Here is a 21,665-nt window from a genome sequence, read left to right as displayed (position 1 = left end):
TTTGTGAATTTCACCACATTTAATCAAGGAAAGAATGGTCTAAAAGGTCGAATGGTCTAAAAGGTCAAATGGTCTAAATGGTCGAAGTTTCTCTGAGATCTGTGAAAATATTTTTAGAAGGGAGAGCAATGCTAAGTTAGTTTCTGGGTTTGAAAACATATTTGTCAATTCAGTCCAAGGGCCTTTTCTACAGAAAGAGTTTGATAGCTTACTCATACTTGTGTCATTCAAGTGATACATTCTTGGGCTGTTTTTCTCCAGTAGGGGTGCATTTACTAGGGCATCTGTTGAATGCAGGAATACTGCCAGTGGAAGGAAACAACTGTGTGTGTTTCATCTTCCTTGTTTTCATTTGTGTTCCCATTTAGCTGTACTTCTTGAAAATCATCTGCTAATCAAATTAGTTTAAGACTGGTAGGAACAGCATGAGGGGGCCTGAGATCCTTGGAGCACTGCTTTGCTATTACATCAGCTGTGTTTTTTGGAGTGTTAACAGCTTGAGTAAAACCTTGCTATAGAATTGGAGATGAAGCAGTGGTGATTTTACATTTGCCATGTGTTGGTGGGTGAGACTCAAAACACAGTTGCAGGTGAGTTTGGTGCTGTGGATTACGATAGCACCGCAGTGATCCATTTCGAAAGGGTCGTTGCTCCAACTGTCACAGATGCAACTTAAAATACCCTAAAGCTTTCAGTTGATCAGAAAATGATGATAGATCTTATCTTTCCCCCTTCTTATCCATTCCTCCTCTCTGCTGGATTGTTTTTTTCATTGTACCAAAGGGGTAAGTGTATTTTTTCATTCTCAAACCACTCCAACAGTTTTATTTTTCTGAGCCTATGTGACATTTTTGCTTCTTGCCTTTCATAGCTAGTTTTTGGTGTTGTAGTTGCTCATTAGGGAGATACAATTTATTTTAACCAGATTAAATAATCTGTTAGTGCATTTAATTCAAATTTGTCTCTACTTTCATTCTGGTCAGCTAAGTGATTCTAATGAGCTCTTATTCTCACCCAGGCATGTCAGTGTTTTGCAACCATATCATGCCTTTTAATAGCCGTAAAAATTTGCTCCAATTTTTGAATTATGTGAGTCCTAGGAATTAAAATTTCTTTGAAATAACAGAGAACATCTATGATAGAAAACAAAATGACTTTGTTGTCTTAGATGCTAGTCCTGTATAAGATATTTATTTTTCTTGTGTTCTTTACTCTGAGCAGATCTCTTTAGTTCACATTGAACTGGCTTGCTCTGTGTTATTATTGATTTCTTACATTTTTAAATGAGTAGTTGTATTATCATGTATATAGATGTGAAGTAGCAGTCTTGCTTTGAACTGGCTGTAAATTCCAAGGGGACTGCAGGGGTCTCTGCTACGGAGAAGGTTCTCAGACCATGGTGGGATATGCACAAAGGTTTTTTCCCCTCCTCATATATTTACTCTCACTCTTAAGCAGAGTTTCACTTTGAGTTTCAGGTTTGATTTAACCTCAGAAACTCAGAGCACAACTGAGTGAATACCACTGAATTTCTTTATAGATGGTTCTGTTATCAAAGCCAAGTTAGATCTGTTTGTGAAGTTGTTTGAGATGTATGGTGAATAAAGGCATCGTATGGGTCAAAATGTAAGAAGGAATATGCAAAAGGTGGGGATGGAAAAGAGGGATGCTGTTGTCTCTGTTGTGGGGATGGGTGTGTACTAGGAAGATAAGGAAGGGGAGATCTTGTTTTGGGTAGCCAGTGTTTTGTGCCAGTAAAATTGTTGATTATATGATTGTATACCAGAGTGTGAACTTTGTATCAAGAGGGCTGTTTTCCCCAGTTCTGTTGATGTCACTTTGATAACATATTTAAGCTCAATAGTTAAAATCTATCCATTTTAATTACAGATATATGAGGCCAGTGGAACACCTCAGGACTATTTATGGGACGTCAAGTTGCTGCCTTTGTGGTGGTGAAGCCAGGAAAAAAAAAAAAAGACACCTTTTGGTATTCAGTCAGCTTAGGAAGGGAGAGGTAAGGAGAGGTAGATTGGATTCATCCTTTTCTCTCCAACCCTGTCAAATAATTTGAAAGGTTCATTAAAGCAGCTTAGAGGGATATTTTTGTTTGATGAATAGGATCCTGGCTTGCAAGGTTGAAGACCGGGCTAAGTCACTTCACTGGCTTAGCAACTTTTATTTCCTCAGCCAGAAAATTGAGCTAATTATTTTTACTCTTATTAGCATGCCTCCAAGAGCTCCTAATGAAAGGAGTGATTTGCAGGACTGAGTGGCCCATCTGCCTGGGACTGAGCCTCCCTGGGATCCCTCAGGGCTTTCCCATGGTGCAGGGAGGGGTGATGATTTTTGGGATTCAGAAACAAATGCCATTAATTTATGGGTGGAAGAAGCTGTCTGTTAAAGTTTGTGACTTGGATCAATCCTATTGACGAGAGTGGAAGACCTGAAGGCTGGTCTAACACTCTTCCACTTACCTTTCTGAACTGGGAATGTCTCCTAGCATGGGCTGTGCTCCTGGTGCTGGCATGAACACACCTGGAGATAAACTTTTCCCTATTTGAGGAGCTGCTCACAAGACAAAGGGTCACCACTTTTCCATGCTGATTCAAGACTTGATTCAAATCATATTAAGATCAATATGTAGTTCAATTGCTGTTGTTTTATGAGCTGTAGATTAAGCACTAAACTTTTCATGGGTCAGATAGCCAAAGCTGTGAAGGCATGAAAGCATGAAGGGTGTTGGAAGGAGTATGTCTTGAAACTGGACCCTAGACTGCTTGAACATTTTTGAAACTCTTTCAATAGCTTCTGAGGTGTATCTAAGACACAGCTTCTGATCATTGTTGACCAGAAATAACCTCTGTTAGTTATTGAGTGAATCTCAATTTTATCATCTTCTCTCCTGAAAAGTAGGCGAGATGATGATCAAACCTTGTTTAAGAAGCTGAGCAATTTGGAGCTATAAGAGGAGCTGAATGTGCTGTTAATGTAGCATTGGCAAATACTGCCTGTGTAAGAATGTAAATGAAGTTCATGCATGTGCCATGTGTAATTATGATGAGCTACAAGGCTCCAAGTTACAGGTTGTGATCTGCTTTTCCAGTTCTCAGTGTGGCTGCATAGCAGGTAAATGAAGGATTTTTGTCAGAAGTGGTGTCTTCAGATCTTGTCAGCTGAACTCTCATCAAGGGTTTTGCCAATCACATATTTTGTTAAAGATTTATTGGGCTGGAAGAAGAATCAGCTAACAAGAATCTGGTTAGCTTTCTGCATACTTTTTGTGTCTGAGGCAGGATGGGACTGCTCATTAAGCACTGTAGGCTCAGTACAGTGGGGCATTTTTCTAAAGATTATGTGTCTTCTACACTCAAAATGATTACAAAACACTTAAGTGCATATTGCAGTGTCCAGTTTGTGTATTTTATGATCGTAGGTCATCAATGTCACAACTGCATGAAGCATATAAAAGGCAAATATAAGCAAGTGTGTAATTTTCTTCATGAAGGGGCTATTTTTAACACTAAAATAATTAAATGGCAAAACATCAGTTATGTCAGGATAACCCATCATTCTCTATTGCTCTGTTTCATTCTCCACTATTTCTTTCACTCGTGTTTTAAAGTTACTTTTGGACCAGTGGCTTTTTGGTGTGAATTTATTGTGAAGTAAAATTGGTGAAAGTTTTCTTCTAAGAAGCAAAAACAGTGGTAGATTTTTCTGCCATGTCACTTCTGTTAGCAGCTGTTGGTCTGAGTTTCACAGAGAAGACATCAGAGGAATTTTAAAAGGTCTGTTCTGTTAAATCTCAGTTACTATGGGCCTTTTGTTTTTTTGGCCCAAGATTATCATGAAGAATCATAATTTGGAGACCTTGGTGCCAAGTTTTACTTTGGGTTCTTCTTTGTTTAGTAGAGGGAGATGTTGAAGTAGGGGTGGCTCCTGATCTTGCTTTTCCTCCAGACGGTCAGATATATTATGGTCTGTTGGGAAGGAAAGGTCGATTCATGAAATCATTTTATAATGATTTCTCTGTTGTTTTTCATGGCTAACAGAAAACAAATAATAAAAGTTTCCAGCTTCATGACTGTAATGTTTTTATAAATGTCCGTATCTATGTGTGTTGGAAAAGGATTTGTCTCGATGCTCAGTTATTTTCTTTGAAGATTCGTATTAATCCTAAAAGTGTTTACTCAGATGTGATGAATTACAAGTGGATGAAATTACATTGTTGTCAGATTGACTCATGATCCTGCTGTGCTGCCTCAGTTGGGGACATTGACTTTCATCTTTGCAGAGTTAGCTCCCTTGGAGACCTGAGTTTTACACAGATGACATTTCTGCCGTGTTAGAGCTCTAGAGGGTTTAGGTAGCTGGACTTTGAGATGCTAATCAAGGGTAAGGAAAACAAAAGGACTGGGGGATAGGACATCTGGAAGGGAAGGAAGAGCAATACCTATCTCTCTGACTTAGCCATGACAAGTATCTTGCCAAAAAAGGTGTGCAGGGTCACTAAGCAAGATGAGGAGAGTGGGGAATGTTTTAGGACATATCAGCTGGCAAACAGTCTGAAATCCCCTGATGCCATGTAAAGCATTATCCCAGCAGCTGAACCACGTGGCAGTGAGAAATTATGTGGTGTGGCTGTATGTTTATGCAGCCACTGTACTTCAGTCTCTGACTCTTAATGTCTTTTATAATTGATGGAGAGAATGTTGCTTGGTGCCTGGAACATCCTGGTGTCTCCTGTCATTCTGTGTAAAAGGGGATAAGTATTTGCTTCTCTGTAAAGCTTTTTCAAGTTCTGTGACTGCTAATAGGATTGTGATTATTAGAAGTTTTATTTTGTAGCCTTCTAAACCACTTTAATCCCAGCAAGAAGAAAATGCAGATGTGAAGGAGTTTATAGTGAAAGCCTCTAGAAGAACAGTGTGTTTCTGAACATTTCTGCATGATTCTGTGAGAGTTTTCACAGCAAGATGAAATTGTTCCTTGCTCAGCATTTTGCTAAATGCTGTTTGTTCCCAATAGCTCAAATAGCCTGAATACTATGAGGGCTTCTCACTAACCTATAACTATGTTAATGCCTTTCTTGCCACAGGAGTAGTTCCTCCCAGTAAAAAGCCCAAAAATTGCACACTGCAGAGTGCACACCACAGATATTGCCAAGAAACTGCTGCTGCAACCTCCCTGTGAAAATGAAGCATTATTTACAAGGCTTCCTTGCTTTGGGGAAAACATTCAGTAGAACCTAGTTGCTGTGACAGGAAAATCTGGAGTGAAGGAAGTGTTTGGTTGGGTTCAGGTGCTTTGTTGAACCTTCAGGTAGGTGCACGGGATCTGCAGAGTACATGCTACAAAAGTCAGTTTTTTAGTAAACACTCTGTTACTTTGAGCTTTTTGTGCCTCTGAAAACAGTTTAAATGGGCTGCGGGCATGGGGAGAGAATGGTCCTTCTCACAGACTGGCATTTCCAGTTCTGGTAACACCAAGGTCAGTTATGCTTGGACACCATTTAGGGTTAGCCTGCCTTCAGAGTAAGAGTTTGGTGTGCCTGCCATTTAATAGTTTCTGGGTTTAGAGAGAGATTTGAGTCTTTGAGTCCTGAAGAAATAAGAACATGAATCAAGTCCTAAAGCCGAAGATCTTGCTTTAAATTCCTAATAAGATTCTAAAGTAAGGTTGACTTGACAGTAACACAGATTGCAGGCTGAGTTGGGAAAGGAAGGGTTGGGCTGTCTTATCTGCTCTTCCCAGGCAAGAGCTTGTTTTTATCTGTCCTGGTGACTTTTAACAGAGATTAAGGAAAACAGCATGTATGTTTCAATGAGTTTAAGTACATTCGCTAGGCAAGCAGTGCTCAGGAAATTCATCATGGGTCCCAGTGTAATGCTATGGTTCTGCTGTGTAGAATCAGTCTTGTAAATCCCTAGCCCAAGCTCAGAAGAGACCTTCCTCATTGTGCTGTTTTACTGTTTGCACAGAACAGGCCAAAGAATTTCCTACCCGTACCTGAATTTATATATGTTAAGGCACAAAGGTTGTTATATTGTTTTACATTTCTGAATTTAAGGTTTCCCCTTGCAACTTAATTTAATTCAAAAGAATATGAATGCATCCTATAAAATGATTTCATTGTTGGGGAGAAGGGTGCTTGCATGCCTTTGTGGCACCTGGGGTAGTGGTAAGAGGAGGCTTGTGGGTTAGCACATCTTAACCACTGCTTTCTAGCCCTGTTAAATGCCTGCTAGAAATAATGCTTATATTGCATTTTACCTCTGAAAGTGAAAGGTGTCTCTGCCTGTGGCAGGGGGGCTGGAACCAGATGGTCTCTAAGGTCTCTTCCAACCCAAATAATTTTGTGTTTCTATGTGTAAAGATTGTTAAGTGAGAATTTTTACAGTGCTGCCGGGAGAAGTGATCTGTCATTCATTCAGCTCCTCATGCTGTCAGCTTTGGAACTTGTAGACAAACATTGGCAGGAGCTCTTGTTTTGCAACAGAAGCAGCCTCTATGCTTGGGCTGTGCCTTGTGGCCGCCCTTTGGTCTGCTATGAAAAGAACCTGCCTCGGCTCTCCAAGGTGCTGTAGCTTTTCCTCTGGCGCTTTCTGATGTGGTTACAGTTGTCAATGGAGAAATTGCTGGCAGATTGAAAATGTGTGGGCAATGTCAAATGAACTGGTGCTGCAAAATGCACACAAAAGATACTGCTGATGTGGTTGTACTAGTTTACATTTAGTCTTAATGTCTAGAAGTTATGACTTTGTTTTTGTTTTTATTTTAATTGTAACAGAGCAGGCAAAGAATCAACAGACTGCTGCCTTTTCAAGCAACAACAGTTAGGGCTAAGCTTATGTCACAAAAGACTGTCTGGGCTTTGTCATCTCTGAAGACAGCCAGGAGTTGTCTAAAAGCAGGAAAAAGTTGCACTCGTAGCCCTGTTCCAGGTCCACAGAGATCTCTGCAAACTGTATTTAGCTTGTGAGGGTAAAACAATAGTATTTATTTCTTGAATAGCACCAAGAATGATAGTACTGTGTGTTTCAGTGCCTAAAAAGTGGAGTGTTTTCTCCATTAGCTTCCTCATTGGCAGGCCATGGGGTGTCCATGGCGCAGCAAAGGCCTTGCAAAGGCTTCATGGTGATTGATCAGAATCTGCCGAGGCTGTGCAGAACTGGGGTAACAAAGTGAGCTCAGCATTAAATGGGGCTGGCCAGGTGGCAAGAAAGCTGTTTTCTTATATGTAAGAGTTAATTATAGTTTGGGCAGTGGAAAGATTTTCCTGGGGCTGAACACCAGTCAAATTAGTGCAGACACATAGCATTGTTTTTGTCTGACCATGTCTCTTTTCACCTCCTGCTGTAGATGTAGTAGAAAAGAGGTTTTGCTTTACATCTTTCATGTGCAGTTCAGTTGCACAACTCTTTTGTTTGTTTCTTTTCCCCTCTGCTCTCCTGTGTCCCACATCTCATTCTCAAAACTGCCAACTACATCTATTGCTTGCATTCATCTAAAGTGGGAGGATTTCAAAGTACAGAAGCTTTGCCAACGTTTTTTTGTGGCTTTTATTCAAGCTCGCTTCTTCTATTTCTGTGGTTTACTTGGGGCTACACAGTCATCTACACAGAGATGGTGATCAGAGTGGAAAATACGGGCATTTCGTAATTGGCCTAGCAATTACTCCTTGTGCTGTAGAAAAACCAGAAACATAAAAGCCCTGCTCATGCTCAAAATATCTGCATGTTAGAACTCTTTTGAAGAAGCTCCTTATTATATTCTTTTTGTAGTGAACTGATAGCAAGTGGGTTTATTCCCTTGCACAACACTTCTCAAAAAAAAGCACTGTGTTAGTCTATTCATCTTTTTTTCTGTTGTTCATCTTTTGTACCTCTCTAGTGGAATAGTTTTCTCTTTCTCCAGTTCTACTATTTTATATACAGGCTGAGTGGCTAACTGTATTTAAAGGTATTTGCAAGTGCCTCTGGCAGAAGAGTTGGGCATCTTGCAGCTCTGCTAATTGAAGTCAAAAGAGAGACCATGCTTGCATTTCTGACTGGCTCCATTGGGTCATTGTTTAAGGGCCAAGATGGGAAATAGGGCTCTTGAACTCTGGAATTCCAGAGTCTTCCCAAGCTGCTGTTAATGGCACAGGATATTTTCATCTCTCCCTTCTGTTCCTTACTCTTTTCTCTTTGCATTGCAGGACTGCTTCAGTTCCTTCATCATGCAGTGCATGTCACAGCCCGGCACCATGGGGAATCGCTAGTCCAGGGCTGACCCTTCGGTTTCGGCTGAGTCCTTGGGCTTGACAACTCATGGACATTGCTGAGGTTGATGCTTGAACCTTGGAGAGAAGAGCCTTTCTGATGGTCCTGCTGCGCTGCACCTGACCCTATGAAAGGAGGGCTCACCGTGGCTCTGTCCTTGGCGCTGCAGTTCCACAGGATGGGCTCGTTCAGGAGGCCCCGGCCACGCTTCATGAGCTCCCCTGTGCTCAGCGATCTGCCTCGCTTCCAGGCAGCCCGGCAGGCCATGCAGCTCAGCTCCAACTCTGCCTGGAACAGGTCAGCAGGACCCCCCTGCCCGAGCTCTCGCCCCGCAGCAGCAACTCAGCGAGGGTTACGTCTGTCTTTCGCTTGTGCTTCACACCATTTAAGACTAAGCTCATCTGTTTATAAGCATGCACAAATTTTTGACATGTCCAGGCTTTGCTGGCATTGAAAGCATCTGTGGAGTTGAAAAATTTAGACCTACTAGTGCTCAGTTGTTTTTCAGCCATACTGTCCTGAAAAGCAAAATTGCTTTTTGTAAACAGTTGCATCTTTTAAGTACCATTTAGGAAAACATAATCCTAGTACTGTAATAAATGCCAGTTTATTAATTCACAAAGGCATGTATTTGCATATTATGAAGCTTTTATCACAGTCAAGTTCCTCTGACAACTACTAAGTTCGTGGCTTCAATCAGCATTTCCTACTGATAGCTAAATCTTGTCTGCTATGTGTGTCATGCAGCAATGGCAACTGGAAAAACAGTGTGAAAGGTGAAGAGTCCTGTGTCTTGATCTGCTGTAATGGTCTGCTGCTACCAGAAGTGGGTGTTCCCACCTTCCCTTCTGCCACATGGCACCAGCTCTGTGCTCTGCAGACTGTTCTTACTTGCTGACCTAGCTCAGTTTACCAATGTCACACAAAAGTAGCCTGGCAAAAACACTGCAGTTTTGTGCCATGATAGTGAGCTGAGGTCTGTGAAGCATGCAGGTGCCATAACTAGCCCACAGAAAGGAATGTCTGCTTAGGGAATGACATATGCCCTTGTTAGCCACGGCAAGATTTAGAACTGCTAAACCTTCTTGTCTGCTGTCACTTTATTACTTCCTCTGTGCTGGTGAGAGAATTAGAAGATACTCCAGCAGCATCTTACAAGCATTAACAGTGCTCAAACTGGGATCTGACTGAGGTGATGCTGGCTGCAGAACATCTCCAGCATGGCCAGGGTCTTGCCAGATGCTGCAGTGTGGGTGGCTCATGGCAGGATCACTGGATAATGCAGTGTGATGTGTTTGGCAGATATTACCAAAAATCCTATGTCTCCTCATAGCAACTAGCCTGCAGCACCCAGCAAAGATCCCCCAAACAGTTGTGTTCAAGAGACATCTGGCACGAGCAGGACCCATGTGACAACTTTCCCTTGCTTACCCTATGCAGAACTTGAGGTTGGTTCTGCTCTGTCTCCCAGGGGAAATGTAGGTAATTAAAAGTAACAATTTCAAGGTGAGAAAGAGTGGAACTATTTCAGGGCAATTATCTCCACCTGGTTGTAATCTCTCTGCTTTTGGTGCCTTGCTCATGGTGTGCTCAGTGGTAAATCACACTGTTATTCATGGGTGTTGTCCTGTCTCGTTTCTTTTTTTGGCAGCGTACAAACAGCAGTGATAAATGTGTTCAAAGGGGGAGGCTTGCAGAACAATGAACTTTACACTCTCAATGAAAATATCAGGTAGGTTGCTGAAATGCATGAAAATGGATTTTTGTTGCTGCTTGCTTGGTGTTTGCTGGAATCTGATGCCTTCAGAACCACAGTTAAAAGGTACTGGTGGGAGGAGAAGGGATGAAAGCAAATTTAAGCACATCTTTGGGATTTCTGGCTAAGTTACTTCTTTCCTGCTATCGAGTGACATGAATGGCATGGGATAATTTGTATAATTTTTCTCCAGCTTGTGTAGCTTTGATAAGGACAGGTTGTGTATTGGCTTGGATTGTAAGGATTTTGTTCCCTCCTAGGAGCTCTGCCTCTTTTGGATGTGTTTTATACATAATAATATTGGCATCTCTTTTCTTAAACCAAACTTCTCAGAACTGTGGAGTGTTTAAAGCAAACCACAGCATTTTGTTTAAAGGCTTAATCTTCACATGATAATTGCAGAGCAAAACCTGAAAATATGAACAATAAAGATAAAAACAACTAAAAACCTAGCTAACATTTTTTGTCACTGATGCTAGTGATGGTTAAAAGTATCGTTTTCTTTTAAAAGCATGTTTCATGATTATCTGTGGTTTCATTCTGATTAGTTGGAAAGTTTGATTAGCAATAGATAGGACTGTGGAGTAGATAAAGAACTATTTATTCTTGCCTTGGTTTCCAAGTGCTGCTGAGAGAAGTACTGTCAGGGCTAATGGATGTAGGTTCCTCCTTCTCTGTTTACCAGTGCATCCATATTAATTCATTAAGAGTGCTGTCACACGTGTCTCTACTACTTCTTTTGTATGCCCTCCCCTCATTCCTATTGCATTTTTTTGAGCTCCAAAAGATTCAAATGACAGTTTGAGCTAAGTGTGTACTAAACAGCAGTCTAAACTACCCCTTTCCTCACTTTCAAAATAAATGCTGCTATCAGGGCAGGAGACTCTGTCCAATTTGGTCTAGTCCCAAACCCAAAAAGTTTAATATAATTCCTTTTGAGAGTTGAGCAAGGGCAGCATCTTGCACTTTAATGATATTTTAGTGTGTTCAGGTCAGAAGTCTTCAAGTTAGGTTTAAGCACTTGGAGCAGTCTTAATTCTCCACGGGATGAGTATTTGTGGACAAGAAAATAAAACCAGATGTCATAAGGCTTGGGAAATACCTAAAGCCCCAGCTTCTTAGCAGACTTGGGGAGTGGCTTTGGGTTTGTGACTCGCCTGTTGCCCATGGCAGTGGCTGCATCCTGCTTTTCCCCTGAAGTGCAAGCAGGTGCTCATTCCCACCCTTCCAGGGAGGCAGAACTGGGCAGAACTGCTGTGGGGTCTGGACTTGGCCCCAGAGGCTGGACCATGCTCTCTTCATGCTGTTTGCTGAAGTGAATGCAGAGTCGGGAAAACCAGGCAAAGAACAGGAAATTCTTTATGTACTATGTATGCTTTGAGGGCAGTGCTCATGGTGGGAGGGGAAATGCCCTTTTTCACAGACATGCACTGCCAGGCTGTACTTGGAAGCGCTCACCTTGAATTACATGATTAATGTTCCTGCAGGTGCCCTGAGCATTGGTTACATCTCCAAATGTCACTCTTTAAATAGACCATTTCACATCCACATTAATGCCCATCTAAGGAGCAAAGGACAGGCCTCTGCATGTGTCTGCATGAACACCTGCAGCCTCACACCTGTGGTTCTGGATGGAGCTCCCAGCACAGGGTGAGCCCTGTGCACAAGGGGAATCCCTAGCTTGACACTGGAGAAAAGCCAGACCTCTGAGACAGACGACTCTCGTGGCCCATGGAGTTGAGCTGGTGCATTTTCCTTGCCCTTGTTTGTAGTTCTCCACTCAGCTCCTGGGCTGTAGTTTGCAAATGCGGTAAGAGGCTCTCAGGTTCTGCACAGTGCTTCATCATTTGGCAAGGGGAAACACAGGACAGTTTTAAAGGAGGATGGTAATGACTGGACCAGGAGATGAGCAGGTGGTAACATTTTGTTCTGGATTGCTGCCACCTAGATTTTATCTTGCTGTGATTTGATACCATCTCACTGGCTAATTTTAGTTTTTTTTTTTACCTGCTCTGAAAGTCAGTTGTCACAGCAAGAGGAAATGTAATAAATGCCTTTGGTAAATGGAATTTCTGTAACTGGGAGATGACCTGGCCGTGCTTAGGAAGAGACCCCTCCCTTGATTTTTTTCCTAAGGTGCAAGTGTCTGGTTGCTGGTCTTACCTGCATGAAGCCAAATCCCACTGGGCTTGTCCAGTCAGGTGGAGAGCCTGCTGGATTGGCTGAAGCCAGTGGAAAAGCTTCTGACAAATCAGTCCCCAAAGACTTACCTGATTTATTGGTCTCATGGACATAGACATGGGCTTTGATTTGGGTGGGTGAATACAAACACTCAAAGAGAGAAAGAGTAATTGCTGATTCAAATGCTGTTTTCAAGAACTCTTGACTGTACTTTACATTGGTAAAAAGCAACACTCTTAGAACAGAAAAAAATTGCAGTGTTTGGCATTGGCAAATGTTGGGCAACCTTTAAATTTTAGGCAGAATTTACTGCTACAGAATTTATTCTCAATCACTGAAAGCTTAAAGTGCAAATGCACTGAATATCCTGGGTTGTTTTTTTGATACTGCCTCTGATGTAAGACAACCCTCATTTTTATATAATTTTTTAAAAAACACATATATTAGAATTTAAAGCTTTTATCGCGGCCTAATTTAAAAGCCAACAATTTTCATCAGAAAGACTTCTTTAGAGTGATTTTTGCCTGTATGTATTTAAAACACCTCTTGTTAAGTTTCTAGAATTTCTTCCTTGGAAAATATGCCTTGTTTTTTATTGTTTGAAATGTGGCAGTTAAAATGTGGGTGCAGCTTCTGTTTCATTTCTCCTCTCCTTCTACTTCCAAAAGAAAAGGAAGTACAATATTAGGGAGATATCCTGTCATCACAAGAAAGCAGAAAAAATTATGGATTTCAACCTAAAATAACTCCAGATTTTCTTCCCAGCTTTCTGCTCATTCAGGGAGGTAATTTCTTTTTTCGCTTGTTCTAGGTGTATGGTTTATAATATCGAAGACTTCAGAGAAACTGTTTAATTCCTTTATAATTTGAGAATAGCCTTTGTAAAATACGTATGTAAGAGAAATCTGTGTCCAAAAGGACCCATTCCCATACATTGCTGTATCTTTGGTATGCCTGGTAGTAAAGTGCAGATATAGCTGTAAGAAATGACCAGCAGTGGCTGCTACTTCATGGCTCCATTCCTTCTGTCTACAGACGGCTGCTGAAGAGTGAACTTGGATCCTTCATCACAGATTACTTTCAGGTATTGCATGACTTGCTTGCTTTATTTTGAAGTCTGCTGCCTTCAGCTTTTTAGCCTATAACAAAACTAGGATCCCTTTTTACATGTGTGTAGCCTACAAGTTTTGTTTTTGTTTTACTGAGGAAGATGATGGAGGTACTGGACTTTTAAAATGTGGGCCATATAGCCCTGGGAGTAAATATTTTTATCAATGTGAGTGTAGAATTAAGGATAATCTTCCCTTGCACTTAAGAAATGCTGCTAGTAGCCTGCCAAGATCAACAAGGAATTCACTTGAAGTTTTTAAAGAAGATGGGATGCCTTTTCTGGAGTGTAGAAAAATCAAAAGGTTTTCTGCAACAGGGGCCAGCAAAGGGAAAGAGGAGAGATAATGTCAACTGCCTTGGAGGCAGGAGGGGGCAAAGAGAAGGAAGTTTCTCTCAGCAGGAAATCAACCTGGGTGCTGTTTGCCTTTTAGTCCCACAAATATAAATGCAGTTTCTGAAAAAGGAAAATGTGCAAGATGAAGTAACCATGACACACCTGAACAATCGCAAATGTGAATACGTGTTGCTGTGTTTTATTGACACTGGTCAGATAGGCAGAGGTTCTTATGTAACCGAGTGAAAGCCTGCTGGATGATTTTTAGAAGGCACTGATGGTTTTCAATGTTTTAATTTGTTCAGTTTAATTTGTTGACTGTTAAAAAAAAAGGGGCTGCTGGAAACAAGAGGGTTTTCTTCCCTTTGAGTAAGGGAGAGAAAATTTCTGTACTTTCTGAAGCAGCTGATGCTGCTGTGTGCGTGCTAACAGCTTGAAAGAGGAAAAAGAAGACTAGTGTTGTTTCCTATCAGATTACGTGATTTATTAGATTACATGCCTTTAAAAAATCCCCCTGCTGTGCTATCAAGTGAGAAGAAAACTCCTGCCCCAGGGGCAGTTGTGTTTCACTTCCCCAGCCCCTCTGTGCACAAGTTGTTTACTGCAGAGGCAGCTGCTGGCGGCACAAGGCAGGATGTTTCCTAGACCCTGAGTGGGGTGGCAGCCACCAGCACTCACATTTAATTTCTGGGGTATTTTTGCTCAGTGTCAAAAGGAGCAACTTGGCATCTGTCAGACTTAGCCTGAGGTAAAACTCTTGGTGCAGGCAAGTTGTGGGACAGACTGTGAGATAAAGGCTATTGTTGGAAGTAAGATTTTTCCCTCTGTGAGGTAAGATGCAGACTTATTTCTGATTCTAGACTAACGGCATATGGCCATGATAAAAGTTACCACTCCCTCCTGAATGCCTTTCCTCAGAAATCCTCTTTCCTGAGAAATCCTAGGGCCACGGAGTGGGGAAAGACTGTTCATGTGCCAAAGAAGGGCTGACAGCATTATTTCATTTGTCTGTGGGTTCTGTTTCACTGCTGATGCCAGCTGAATTATGGCAGTACTGCTGCCACCAAGATGAGCAGAGTTGAATCAAGCTGCTGATTTGGCTGAAAAATAACCTTGAAAGAAAAAACCCAATGTTTCCAACTACTTCCTTTGACGTGTTGTGGTCATCACCTCTGACATGGGGGAGGTGCTGGGAGTGGGTCACCAGGATGCGCAGCGGAGTGGAAGTGCATCTTTTGGCAGTGACTTCCTCTGACATCTGTTAAAGCCCACTGAAAACTATAAGAACCACGTTTTCTGTCCTCCTGCATTGAAATGGACCCTGAAGAATATGCTCTCTGTGTAGCCAGGCAGTTTTAAATATCCTAGCAGCAATTAGAGCAACTAACAAGATCATGTAATATTTAGATGTGATAAACTGACTTGATCGTTTTCCATTTCTTATGCTGTGGCACTTATAACTGGAGCCACAAAGAGGAACTTTAAAATCACATTTGTTTTAAGAGTTGGGGATTTTACATTTTACATTATGTAAATTTTATACACTCACACATGCACATTTTTATAAGCATTGAATATTCAAGACTAAAATGGAACAGAGCTTTTATAGTGAGACAAAGCTACCTTTGTGATCAACTTGACTTAATTACTCACAAGTCCTTTTCATCAGCACTCATGCAAATTAACAGTTTTTAGCTCCTGAAATTGCTAAAGGAATGTTTAGGAAATGGTTGGAGCTTACGCAGTCTTTTTCTGCTACCAAGACATCATCATACGAGAGTTAATGAGTCTGTTTTGTCTTTGAAAGAGAAATATAATTCCCATAAGGGCTGCAGTGCAAACTCAGATGTTTCATTCTGAAGGAAAGTTGTGTTTATAAATCTGCCGCTTTAGCAATCCTACTGTATATACAACCCCTCTCCTTGGATTGAAGCCTGAGGGAAAATGCCAGATACTTGGGACTTGCAGCATTTGCTGCAAATCTGCCTTACAGCAGTGCTTCATGCTCAGGTTTTTCAGGACTGACTTTGCCCATGAACTGATTCTAGAATTTCCTGAAAAGGGGCATTTGTACCTACCTCTCTGCTCAATAACCCAGCAGGGCACCATTTGCTCTCACTGCTGGGTTAGTTTGTTGGTGGTCAGCAGAACTGCAATAGGTGGGAATCCTATGACCATAGAAGGTAAGAGGCTGGGATTTGGAGGAACAGGGTGTACTGGCAATTGGGACTTCTCTGGTGGAGCTGTGTGATTTTTCACATAAGCTCTCTTCATTTTCCTACTGTCTGGCCCTTGTTTCGGTGGAGAAAAAATTTTAAATATAAAATCAGCAAGCATTGATAAATTGATGCATTATCTGCCTCATTCTGCAACAGCCTGAAAAAAAACCTCTGGAAGGGATTAGTTGTTAATCTTGAAACTCATGGGGAACAAAATGGAAATGCATTTGTGTCTGTTAGCTCCAACCTGTCTCCTCCCAAGGCAGAGAGACCTGTTCCCTTCCCAGGCACTGTGTCCTCTCCCAGAACCCATAGGCTGCAAATGCAGAAAGTCAAATGCCCAGAGCTGATGCCTGATGCCCACTCCCCGCACTGGCAGAGCTGGTAGGTGAGGAATGGCAAGTGGACTGTGTTTCCTCCTCTAATCCAATGAGATTTTTGATGTCTCAAAACCAGAGGCAAGGTGTTACATAATTTCCAGCCTGCTGCAGCGGAGAGCCGCCCGCAAGTCCTGACTCAGAATTAGACCCAGCTTGCTGTGCGTGTGAAGCTGCAGCGTGTGAGAGCGCACACTGCTGAGGTGTCAAGCAAAGTCCAGGCAGCAAGAGGATAATAAATAGCTGAAAAGCAAGTGGTGTCAGCAATGAGGCGAGCCTGGGTCCAAACCAAAGCTGATTTTATCTCTGCCTTTAGAGCAGTCAGTAGTGGTGCTGGTGAACCTTTCTGTGGTCAGAGTTTCTCTTGCTGTAGGCTCCACAGCTGTGCACGGTGGCTGCAGTGATAGGGGGAAACCTGCTCCCCTCCCTCTCTTGTGGCACCATAAACATTTTTTTAAGGTCCCCACTGCATGTTTTCCTGGAACTCCAGCCTGGAGAGATGACTCCAGCATCTCTCACGATGTTTGCTTGCTCCTTTGAAAGGCTGCTTTGTGAAGCGTAGCAAACAGCTGAAAAGGCCATGTGGCTGCTTAGCTAAAGAGAAAAATACAGGGGGTGTGATGCATCCTTCCTTGATGACAGGTTTCTGTGTCTACCTGTTTCACAGCAAGGCAAGGAAATAATTGTGTGGGCTATTGCAGTGATGGTTACTCCTGGATACAGGCAGCACCAGCTTTTCTCTAGCCAAGTGCTGTCTTGTGCCTGCTGCCAGGGCCTGCAGCAGCTCGGCTGCTGCACAAGGAACAGAATTCACACTTGTGTGATTTGCAGAGCTCAGCTGTGTGTCTGCTATACTCTTTTGGATCAAGCTGGTCTTTATTGTTGTATTTGTCTGGGAACCTCTGTTCTTGCAGGTCTGCTAATTATTTCTGCTTCATCTGGCACTTTCTGGAGCAGCTCCAGAGGCTCTATGGCAACTGCCCAGGTTCGTTATCGTGGATGGAATCCCCCAGCAGCTCAGCACTAGTCCTGGGTGGCAGCAGGGACACCTCCTTTTGGGCCCCAGCACTGTGTAGGTGTGTGTGAGTCCTTCCAAAGGGAGCCAGGTTGCTCCCACTCAGAGCATGGCCAGGGTGCCATGGCCTGGCGGAGCAGGGATACTCAGGCTGAAGTCAGGGGCCCTGGCTGTGGGGTTTTCCCAGAGCTGCTCCCTGCCTCGCTGTGGTCTGGATCGTAGCAGTGCTGCCTACTTGGTCTGCCTGCTCTGCTCCACTTCTTACCCTCCTTGCCTCACTTTCATCTCTTCAAGTGGGCTTTCTTTTTTATCTGTTGTGAACAAAACCAGCTCTAGGAAGAGTCATTTTAGGACGTGATTTCATATTTATCTTGCAGTTTCTCCCCTATGTGGGATCGAAGTGATCTCTCTGCTTCTGTCAGTATTTCCCCTCTTGTTAAAGAAAAAAGATGGAGGTGGGAGGATGCTCTAGATATGAGATACTGCAGCTCACACAAATTTGTATTTTGTGAAACACTGCCAAGAATTAGGTTTGTGTGCAGCTGGCGATAACTTTGTAGAAAATACTTGCCAAGTAAGTTTGGGTGATGCTTCTTCTCTCAAATTTACATCAGATTATCCACAAAGCAGTGGCTAAGTGTGCTTGTAGAGCCTGTAAAAGTGTGGTTTAGCACTAGAACACAAAGCCTCAGCTGCCTGTAAAAACAGGGTGCATTTAAGAAATACGGTAGTATTCTGTAGAAAAATTTTTTTCCACCCAGCAAAATGAGGTCAATTAATTTGAGTATGTTCTGGATCAGTTTACTTCTGTTTCAGGCTTATGTTGTTTGATAAACTAATATTAATTTGTTAATTTGAAGGTGGCTTTTGAAAGGCATACTAGCCATCTTTGGCTTGGAGACACTAAGGGAAAGCAGAATTTATCCGTAATTATATGGATGTTTGTGTAAACCTTTTTCCCTCAAAGGTAATGACTTATTTGTTATTAGCAGGGGAATTAATTTGTACTTTGCTGTACTGCAGACATGGCATTCAGGCAAGATGTGAAGTTGCCTGGGATGGCTTGAGCCTCCTTGATGATTTCTGTGGAGTTGCAGCCAAAGCTTCTCAGCTGTTTTCCACCAGGCTTCTGTTGCATGCAGCACTCAGAGCAGAGCAAGCTGTGCTGGTGGCATGGCTGCCACCCCAAATCCTTCCTGTTGGCTCTGTCTGGGGGCTGGCACCGCACCCATGCTGCTGACTGTGAGCTTCTGACAGGCAGCATCTGATCTGCCTCAGGCACAGTCCGAGGGCACCGTTCTGCCCAGGGTGTGCTGGGGCTGTGCACAGGAGGGGCCCCGCTGGGAATGCCCAGATCCTGCAGTGGCAGGCAGGGAGAAGGTGCTGGGCACTGCAGGCTCTGCTGCTTTGAGAGAGGAGCCCCAGCTGTTGTGCCTGGGACAGCTTTCACCTTCTGGGAGGATGGTGGCACTGGTATTGCTCCATTGGGCATGCATGGAGAAATTTGCCTCAATTTCTCTAACAGGGAAGGGAAAGAGGAAAATATCTGTGCCAGAAAAAAGGAAGGGATTATCAGGAAAGTGTGTGGGTTTTATAAGGTGGTGGCTGACTGCCTTCAATTTTTTTTTTTATTCCAAATGGTTTGAGGATGACTTACTTTAAGGAGTAACAATCACAGATATGTTGTGAGAGTCTCTTTACTGAGGAACAAATGAAAACTGATTATTTTCACTTTGAATCCTGCCTTTAAAAACTTAAGACATTTAAAAATTTACTTGAGAGCTTTCTTTTAGCTGTCCTTCTAACTGGTGTATCTGAGTCAGCTATTTTGGTTTACTGCTCTCAGAAAAGGAATCAGGCTGTGAGATTTCACAAGGTCACTTCTTGTCTGCTGCAAAATCTCTCTCCAGATTTCTCAACTGCACGTACATGTTTTGAAGGTGGGACTTTGTTTCTCTGCACAGCAGAGTAGCAAAGAGTAAAGGCAGGTTTGTGCCTCCCTCAATGAGCATACAGCGTCCCATGGTGTCCCAGCAGAGGGTGAGGAAAACACCCTGGGGAACCAGGAAAAGCTCATTTGGGGAGGGAAGGGAATCCCTGCTCCCCCAAGCTCCCATCCCTGTTCAGCTGGAATTGCAGAGAGATGGAAGGTGGCAGCTGAACTTTTTCAAATAAATGTACCTTTCAAGGTTACTTGGTATGAGTCTTTATCTGGTCTTGCTTTAAGTAGAAGATATATTTTTCCTCTTTGCTCTGTGCTTCTGACAAGCAGGGTGCAGCAGCAAAATGAGATTTGTAATCTAGACAAGGTCTGAAACAGACCTCCACTGCAGCTGGAGTAGCTTGTATTGATTTGTCAGCAGAGCCTGTGGGGTTTGGTAATGACAATTTGCCTGTCTGGCTTGCTCTGAGGGATTAATGCTTGGATTGAATCAGTTTCTAAGCCTGTGACTTCTTGCAGAAGAGAAGGAGAAGTAACATTGCCAGATATTTTCAGGACAGGGAGAGGGGAAATAAAGTGTGGGCTGATTTTACTTAGTTTTTTAAAAGTCTCTTCCACAGGAAAAGGAAAAAACTGAGAGGATAAGTGAAAAGTCTGCAGTTAACTACAGTAACTATATAGTCCTAATCTCTTTTTTAAGGAAACCTTTTGAGTGAGATTATGCAATCTCTTTAGCACATGGAATTGCTATAATACATTCATAGGAGCATTATAAATTTGTTACCACAGAGTAATGATTAATAAATCTATTTTGCAATAGATACAGCTGTGCTGTTCATTAGCATGTACAAATGTGTTCTTTGGTTGCTGACATAGTTGCGAAAGAAAAAACAATCCTCCCTGGAAGCAAAAAAATATTAATAATATTAACTTTTAGGCAAAGTATCTGGAAAATTGTATCCAGAGTGGGAAACATACGTAAAGTGAAATCTAAGGTTCTACGGCAAATAGAGAAGGAATTCATATTTCTTGAGAGAAACACAAGAAAATAAACATCACATCCTCATATGTGTGTATATATATGCACACCTTTATATTACAAAGCAGTTTAAAATAATGCAGTATTAAAGACCAGCTCTAAATTTCCCCTGCAGTATATGAGATGTATTTGCCTTCAGCTATAGGTTGAATAATAAAAAAAAACCCTTTTTAATGAACTGAAAGCAGGATTAACATGCCATATCTCTCCAACATCTATTGTTCAAGCAGAAAAATATTTCTAATGTTAGTGAGTTTCATTTTTTTCCCCTTATGGTTTTCTTCATTACAGATTTCTTTCTCCCTCCTTTTTTCACACTGTTGGTTTTTCCTGGAAAGTTTTTTTTTGTTGTCCAAATCAGGATATGTTGTAGGCATTTATTTCTGTTGAACAAATCTAAAACTTGAATGGACAGCCTGGCAAATGAGTATTTCCCTCCAAAGCCCATATTTCTGCTAGAGGATCTTCATAAAACTGTCACCTTCCACTCATTGCTAATGTTTGGAAATGTTGTGGGGTTTTTTCATTATGCGACCATATTTATCCAGCTTGTTAATTCCTGTTGTCATTGCCCAAGCGAAAAACATCTCCCAGCCTGAGAATGTCACAGAGGATTGTTTCCTCATTTTATACCCAGCTTTGTGATAGCTTCTTGTTGAAGGGAGGATGCAGAGGTGTGCTGCTCTCTTGGCTTGGGGTGTTCCACAGATGCCTGTCTCCGTGTCAGGGTGAGCCAGGCTGGTGTGTGGTTCCAGAGGCAGGTTTGCAATGCAGAGCAGGAGCACCGGGCAGGATGCACTAAGGCAGCTCATCAGGAGGCTGTGGTGGTGTCCAGGCAGTGGGGTAACAGCAGTGTGCACTGGGAATGACAGGGATGTGCCTTGCTCCTTGGCTGGTGGAAGGTTCCAAAGTGCAGCCTTGACCTGGTTCCCATTAAAACCAGAGACTGAACAGCGGGGGAGTCATCTCTGACTGTTGTGGGCTACCCTGATACTGAATCCTTTCTGAGAGGCAGAAGGCCTATGTTCTCTATCAGTGTGATCTCTGTACCTTTTTTCAGGATGCAGTAATAGTGTGTTATGTGGGATTGCAGTGCCTTTCTCAAGCTTTTCAGAATAACTGATTCACCTGGTGCTGTTGGGAGAACAAAAAGATAGGTGTTGTTTTTGCACCATTCTTACGTTTGGGAAAGTGGTAACAAAAAGCTAATCAGGTATTTGGATGTCCTGAACTGCAAACAGGCTTATTGTTACCTTGATCTGTCTGGTCCATGAGAGTTAAGTTTATCTAGAAAGACCAGGTCCTGCCAGTTCTTCTGCAGCTTGACACTGCACACTGAGATGATCCAACTTCTCAATACAAAAAGAATGGCCTCATGGAAAGACAGTAGGTAGGAATAGAGAAATGGATGTTAGGGAGCTGAAC

At 42.4% G+C, this 21,665-nt stretch overlaps 1 protein-coding gene across 13 annotated transcripts in view; it reads left to right on the top strand.

The window, feature by feature from the left end:
* PRR5L (proline rich 5 like) overlaps positions 1-21,665 on the top strand; it is a 55,555-nt gene that overhangs the window by 4,421 nt on the left and 29,469 nt on the right. For 11 of the 13 annotated variants that reach the window (XM_026794989.2, XM_074543212.1, XM_074543211.1 and 8 more), the window contains exons 2-4: positions 8,204-8,564; positions 9,919-9,999; positions 13,240-13,288. In XM_026794989.2, coding sequence (XP_026650790.1) covers positions 8,395-8,564; positions 9,919-9,999; positions 13,240-13,288 — 300 coding nt within the window. In that variant the 5' untranslated portion in view covers positions 8,204-8,394. Of the gene's footprint in view, positions 1-1,890; positions 2,018-8,203; positions 8,565-9,918; positions 10,000-13,239; positions 13,289-21,665 lie in introns of all 13 variants that reach the window. The other 2 variants (XM_026794967.2, XM_074543214.1) reach the window with 1 other exon arrangement.

Source organism: Zonotrichia albicollis, chromosome 6 (assembly GCF_047830755.1).
Source record: "Zonotrichia albicollis isolate bZonAlb1 chromosome 6, bZonAlb1.hap1, whole genome shotgun sequence".
Lineage (NCBI taxonomy): Eukaryota > Metazoa > Chordata > Aves > Passeriformes > Passerellidae > Zonotrichia > Zonotrichia albicollis.
The sequence above is the reverse complement of the archived record's forward strand: the minus strand, read 5'-3'. Positions and strand labels throughout refer to the sequence as shown.